The 7164-nt window shown below is 44.2% G+C and overlaps 1 protein-coding gene across 5 annotated transcripts in view; it reads left to right on the forward strand.

Moving 5' to 3' along the window:
- The window catches only part of FHOD3 (formin homology 2 domain containing 3), a 509300-nt gene extending 502454 nt beyond the window's left edge, over nucleotides 1-6846 (forward strand). For all 5 annotated transcript variants that reach the window (XM_049901902.1, XM_049901903.1, XM_049901904.1 and 2 more), the window contains one exon: nucleotides 6239-6846. In XM_049901902.1, coding sequence (XP_049757859.1) covers nucleotides 6239-6321 — 83 coding nt within the window. In that variant the 3' untranslated portion in view covers nucleotides 6322-6846. The remainder of the gene's footprint in view (nucleotides 1-6238) is intronic.
- Nucleotides 6847-7164: the final 318 nt, after the last annotated feature.

Below are 7164 nucleotides of genomic sequence, written 5' to 3' on the forward strand. Positions count from 1 at the left end.
GCCTGTTACAATAAACACACCAGATCCATCTTTACCTCCTTTCTTTATCCCCAGGATGCTGGCTTACTGGGCTTGGACCTTGTCCATGAAGGCTGAATCGTCAGCATGGGACTTGTCTAGTATTGGGATATACAAGATGGGCTCGTTCTGGGAAGGAGGAAGGCACTTCTCCCCTGCCCAGAACCTGAAGTATTGCTGAAAATTCTGAGTCTGTGAATTCCTGAGCCACTGTCCTTCTTATCTACAGACTTGCACAAGTTTATTTCGATTCTCCCAGAAATCAATGGAGAGAACTTCTGTTTCATTTCTTCCCAGACCAAGCTCCAAACTCACTCACGATACGACTCTCTGAGGCAGTCTGCTTTTGTGTTTTAACCAATTGCCTTCTGTTGAGTTCCTACCTAGGAACCAAAGAGATTTTAAGGAGTCCTGGTTGTTAATGTACCACTAATACAAGAGGGAAGTATGGCGGGGACTCTGCAGAGCCAGGAAACCAGGGCCAGACTTGAGGCTAGAGAAAGTGACCAACACCATTAGTATTTCTGAGAGCGATCTCAGTGTGAGAGAACTTAAATCTGGGTTACACGGAACTCAGAGGCTTCAACCTTGCCACCACAAAGGCCATCACCTTCCTGAGGGCCCCACCTTTCCCTGCATCTCAGGCAGATGGCAGTGATTTAAATCAAGGGCCCCTAAACCTGGCTGACCATCTGAATTTTCAATGGAAGTTTAAAATGAAGATTTATGAACCTCACCCAGAGGCTGTTGTTCACTGGGTCTGGGACGAGTCCAAAAACATGGAGTTTAAAATGAACCAGATTATGGAAACTTTGCTTTATTTGTTTTGTTCCAGGTGTGTTTTTTTTTTTTTTGGTAACATTTTGCTTTCAAAGAATTCTAGATTTACAGAAAATTTGCAAAAATAATAGAAAACGTTGCCTTATTTCCTTCATCCAGCTTCCCCTAATGTTAACACCTTGCATAACCACAGTACAATTTATCAAAACTAAGAAATTAACATTTCATGACCTTGACACTTTTGAGAAGTGTGCCCTTATTTTGTAGAACATCTGTCCATTTTGGGGAACCACTACTTTTTTTTTTTTTTTTTTGGATTTGAACTGCCGACCTTTTGGTTAGCAGCTAAGGTTTTGTTTAATAGAACTTCTGAAGGTTTACAGAACAAACTAGCTTCTCATTAAACAGTTAGTACACATATTCTTTATGACATTGGTTAACAACTCCATGACATGTCAACACTCCCTTCTCAGCCTTGGGTTCCATATTACCAGCTTTCCTGTTCCCTCCTGCCTTCTAGTCTTTGTCCCTGGGCTGGTGTGCCCCTTTAGTCTCGTTTTATGGGCCTGTCTAATCTTTGGCTGAAGGACGAACCTCAGGAATGACTTCATTACTGAGCTGAAAGGGTGTCGAGGGGGGCATACTCTCAGGGTTTCTCCGTTTCTGTCAGGCCAGTAAGTCTGGTCTTTTTCTGTGAGTTAGAATTTTGTTCTACATTTTTCTCCAGCTCTGTCCAGGACCGTCTATTGTGATCCCTGTCAGAACAGTCAGTGATGGTAGCCAGGCACCATCTAGTTGTACTGGACTCAGTCTGGTGGAGGCTGTGGTAGTTGTGGTCCATTAGTCCTTTGGACTAATCTTTCCCTTGTATCTTTAGTGTTTTCATTCTTCCTTGCTCCTGAAGGGGTGAGACCAGTGAAGTACCTTAGATGGCCGCTCACAGGCTTTTAAGATCCCAGACGCTACACACCAAAGTAGAATGTAGAACATTTTCTTTATAAACTGTGTTTTGCCAGTTGAGCTAGATGGAGGAAACACTATTTTTCATGGACACAAGATTTTATGTGGAAAAAAAGATGTAGGGTGAAAGCAAGAAAAATAATTGATATTGTCAAAAGCAAACAAACAAAAAACCTACAGAAAGCATAACATCAAATCACTGAGAATTGTATACCTCAAAACAATTCCCTACTTTTAAGTGCAAAAGGACATGACTGGACCTGCCATTTTGGCTCTACTCAGCAGACAGGTGTCTCAAAGAACAAGGAGAACATAAATGGACAGTTTTGAATAACAGCAGGGCTAATTACCTCCTAACTGCAAGACACTAAATTTAAGGTATCTTGAAGCTCCGAAATTAATCCCTATAATCCTAGACACACTACTCCCACTGTACCCAGTGCAAAATCTCTAGAATCTTAGGAGTTAAAAAATAAATTATCTTTAACATTATGAACAAACAAGAGAAAAAAGATCTGTCAGTGATCCAGAGGTGAAAGAGCACACATGGGTTTCTGTCACGTGGAAGTAAAGCCCTGTGGATTTCCCATCTCTGTGAAGGATTGTCAGAAAATGTGCTGCCAGTCTTTACAGGGCACAGCTGTTGGCAGGGTGGGCTGTGATTCAGTTGTCCTGGCTCAAAGCCTTTTCTACTACTTACTTGCTCTGTGCCCTTGAGCCAGTGATTTGATCTCTCTGTGCCACCATTTGCTCACTTACTAAAGGGAGATAGTAACAATACCTGTCTCATAGAATTTCCATAAAGATTAAATGAAACAATCCATGTAAAAAATAAATGGCATCTACCATTGCCATTAATCTCAGATTCGACTCATCCTAGCAGAGAGTCACCTGAGAGCACTTTGTAATTTTTTTTTTTTTTCATTTCTATGTTGAAAAAAGAAACAACTCATGGCTTTCTGTGAATTCCCAGATACCCCTCTGCTGCAGGTTGACAGCAGAGGTGCCCCTGTGTCAGATCCCCAGCCGTCACTGCAGAGTCTGAGAGCTGTCACGAGTGGCTGGGGCACAGAGCGTCTGCTGGTACCAGCAGTGACCCACGCTGTCTGTGGAGGAGTCGTGAGGCAGCCAGGGATAAACATTTCCACAGTCTGTTCTCTGTTAAGCGCTGCAGGGGAAGAGAGACAGTCACATGTGAAAGGGCGGAGAGCAGCTACAATACAGCCAGAGCATTCAAGCGGGAAGGAGAAATGAGGAGTGGAGAGGGGCCGGATATATTATCAGACCCTAAGGCAGCCCCCATCCTCACCTCTGACACTTAGGAAAATCCTATATTTGGTGGAAGACTCGCTTCTTCTGTAGAAGTTCCATGTATGCGATTCCATCTCCTGCCAGCCTCTGTTTGCTAGTCCCTTTGTTCTCTTATTTCCTCAGCCCCTTTTTGATTTCTGGAAACTCCCTGAGCGAGAGCCAACTTCCTATCCAGACAGGATCTGTTGCCCTGAGCATTTCTCCTCGCACTGTATCCCTGTCAGCCCCCCTACCTCCTTGATCCCCCTGGTGATCACTGAGGCACTAGTCCCAACACTGGGCCCAGGGCAAATGCTCAAGTAATCCTTACTGAATTAATGAGTGAATGAATGAATGCACAAATGAATGAACAAATGTACTGACAGGCAGACAGAGGGATGACAGCCAAAGAGGCTCTTTCCATGCAGGACTTGAATCAGGATACAACACTGATTTCTGGCGACTACCTTCATCCCATGCATTTTTTCAAGTGGTAGAGTTAACTCTGACTCTGACAAAGGAAGGGTTCAAATTCTTTACACTAAGGGGTTAATGTATTTCCAGGATAATTTGTCTAAATGGTTATGAAGACCCACAGAAAACAGTCCATAAACAGAGCCAACTTTTCTATGAATACCCACTTTTCAGAGACACATCTGGCAAGTAAGAGGGAATGATGTGTGACCCAGCTTTTCCCCACAGCAGAGAACCCAGGCAGGGCGAGTAAAGGAGAGTCTCTGGGGTCTGTAGCAACAGAACTGCAAGAAGGCACAAGAGGACAAGGGTAGAGCCATCTGTGCAGTCAGACAGCAGGCCAGTGCAGGCACCATTTTGCTTTGTTCTGTTCTCTGAGCCTGTCCCAGATAAGCCGGCCCACTGGCCAAATCTGTTAGACTATAGAATGTGCTTAAGGTGTTAGATCCCTTATTCAGTTATTTAAATGAAATGAATACTGCAGGCACAGGACTAAAGCAAACGTGGGAAGTGTTAAAGAAGCATCTTTAGATGTCCTCATAGGTAAAATGCCCACGATTCTGTGGAGTCATCTGCCGTCACCTGGGTAAGAATGTACACTTAAATGCACAAAGGTTGCCTTTGTAGACGCGCTTCGTGCCACCATCTGTGAGTTAGCTAATGGAACTTCAGGTGCCTGGCTGGTGCAGCATGGCCTTTTTCAAACAGTGTTGTGTATCTTGGTTCAGAGGTCTTAGCAGTCCTTTCTTCTCAAAAATGACAGATATTTTATGCCATGAAAACGGTTATCTTTCTTTAACAAACACTTTAAGGAGTGTTTGAAGAACATAAAAGGTTATTACAAGCTAGTATTTTTATTGCTGCCCCATAGAACAAATTCCATTACTCAGTTAAGTGTAATCTTCCTCCAGCCAAGATTTTGGAGCCAAACATTTTGTCTGGATGAGCTAGACGCTCGATCTGGAGCCCATGGGTGGGGGGGTGGGGGGGCGGGGGGAGGGTGAGCTAGTGTGAGAGCAGCTGCAGATGGAAGGCTCTGGGGCCCAGAGCTGGGCATAGAAATACAGTAGTGTATGTGGCTTGATTTGAGAGCAACCCTCACCACAGATCCTTGTGTCTATAAAAAGCCATTCTTGATGCCTGTGAGTCTTCTATAAGCATTTCAGCTCTCTAAGTTAAATGCTGAGCACATGGTAGCTTCTCCATAACGAATTTTTTGATTGACTGATTGATGGATCAGATGTTGACCCAGTTCAAATTGCTGATCCCTGGAAGAGAAGAAGTCATTTATTAATAGATATTAATAGATATTAGCAGCTGTTAATTCTACCGTAGTCATGGATCTTTCAGATCCTTCGTGGGCTAAGTGAGCTTTTGCCCAGGGGATTACGGCCATAGAGTATAGAGTGTTGCCTGCAGAGGCAAACTGGGTGGTGGCACCTTAGCCTCTTGGGAAGCCTTGGAAGATGCAGGTTCCTTGCTCACAGAGGGGATGGAGGGAGCTGGGTCTGGCAAGGGAAGAGGGAGAGGCACTAAGGGTGAGCTTCACTTTCTTTGCACTCTGGTCTAGGGCCTGCCCTTTTCATATGAGAAGCCCTGGCTGATTTAGGATTTAGAGTGAAAGAAATCCATAACACACATCTTTGGAACATAGAACGGATACCCTAAACTGTGTGTGACCTTTGAAGAAACACAGAACAGGCCAAATACAATTTGTAAATTAAGAGATTATATAATTAGGTGACCTTTCAAATGAAAGGACTTGTCTTAGAAGGGATAGCTGCCTCCCTTCACCCTTTTCCAGCCTTTATGTTGACATTGAAATTGATCAACACTAACCAGCAGAAAAAACCATCCTGCCAGGCTAAACACAAGCTGATTGTTAGTTAAATATGAGTGTCCCTCCATCTGTCAATTGTAACCCCCAGCAAAGGTGGTCATTGGTGCTGCTTGAGTCTTATGTTTCCCGTTTGAGCAACCATCAGATCCCCCCCACCCAAGGAGTTTGGCAGTTTACTCCTTGGCATCAAGTTCTCAAGGAGTCACTGGTGGTTTTAATAATTCTCTCTGGAGGCCATTAGGTGAGCTCAGACTAAGACCCACAGCACTCACAGAGAGACTTATCCTGACTGCTGCCCCTTGCCCTGGGTTCTGTTAATACCTTCCTAGGTGGGGTCACAGGCTCTTGGATATGACCCCAGCATTGGTGCTCAGCCTGCAGATTTGCAAGGTTGTTAGATACTGGCGAACCTCCACTATGCACTGGTTATTTTACATAATTTGCATCACTGGAACTCATATTTTTCTATACTCTTTAATTACTTTTCTAGCTCTGATTCATTTCTTATGCTGGTCAGATGCTGTTCACACGAATTTCTTAGAAACCCTGTGTAGGTGGACCTCTCCTCCATTCTCCTTTCTTTGCAAGCTCCCCACCTCTTGGCTTTCCAAGTCAATGTCCTTGGCATCATCAGGTCAGCCAATTAAAGCCTCAAGATTTTTCCTGCACTGGTAGATAGCTGCTGGCCTTGCCCACCAGAGCACTTCAGCAAGAGCAGGATGGTGTAGCATGTCTTTAAGCCCTGTAGCTTCCCTGGGAGCCTGTGAGTGGGTGGGGGGCGGGGGCGGGGTTGGTGCACTGACTGCCAGATACTTCTCTGCTAATATCTTGTTCTCTTCTCATTCCTTTGACTGTGCTCGGCGGGTACCACTGCAGTGCGAAGAACCCTGAAGAGCGGCCTAACTCCAGAAGAAGCCAGAGCTCTGGGCCTGGTCAACACCTCAGAGTTGCAGCTGTGACACCTGTGGGGTGACCTGAGAAGTGTGCCCAAAGAGTGTGCAAACTCTTGCTGGATGGAACCCCTCCAGTGGTGGGAGGAAGGGGGGTCTACATTACCACCCAACAGTTCTGGAAAGGAATGCTCATTTCTGTGTGTCACCACATGGCTTCTTTTGTCCAATATGCATTGATGTGGATCGTTAGGTGTCTCCTTCACATAATCTCTTTCATCGTGTCAGCCGTATTTGTCTTGTTTCCTTGAGACCTGGTTTAGTAGTTGCAAAGTGTGACACCTCTTCTGTGCAAGGAACATCCCTTTTAAGGGGCAAATGTCTTCTGTCACAGTTACTATAGTAATATGAAGCAGTTTGACTAGATTCACAGACTGGGTCTCCACAACACCAAAATACCCAGATGTAAACTCCAAAATTGTACACGAAAGAAAGCACAGCTTGTTTACCAGTTGTGGATTTTAGTTGTACTAAAATGTTTATACAAATTCATAAATGTATACCACGTTTCAGATACTAAATAAATAAGAGTTTAATGTCATAACCAGAAACTTTTATTCTCCTGAGTACAAGACGTTAAACAACCACACAGGCTCGTCTCTTTCCAAATCAGCAAAACCTTTTCTCAGTTTCAGAAGAAGGACCCTTGCTCAGAATGGCCTTTAGGCCCTTTGAGTTTTGGTTTTGTTAATAGAGTATGTAACACCAAAAAATGTGCTCTTCGTAACTCCTGATTTAATTAGGCAGACATCCTGGTTGCAGGACATGTTAGCAATAACCTAACATATATCACCTTACCCATGTGGTTTGTTTTTCTCCATTGTGATGTTGAACCAAAAGTTAGAGTAGCAT

This window comes from Elephas maximus, chromosome 11, assembly GCF_024166365.1.
Source record: "Elephas maximus indicus isolate mEleMax1 chromosome 11, mEleMax1 primary haplotype, whole genome shotgun sequence".
NCBI classification, from domain to species: domain Eukaryota; kingdom Metazoa; phylum Chordata; class Mammalia; order Proboscidea; family Elephantidae; genus Elephas; species Elephas maximus.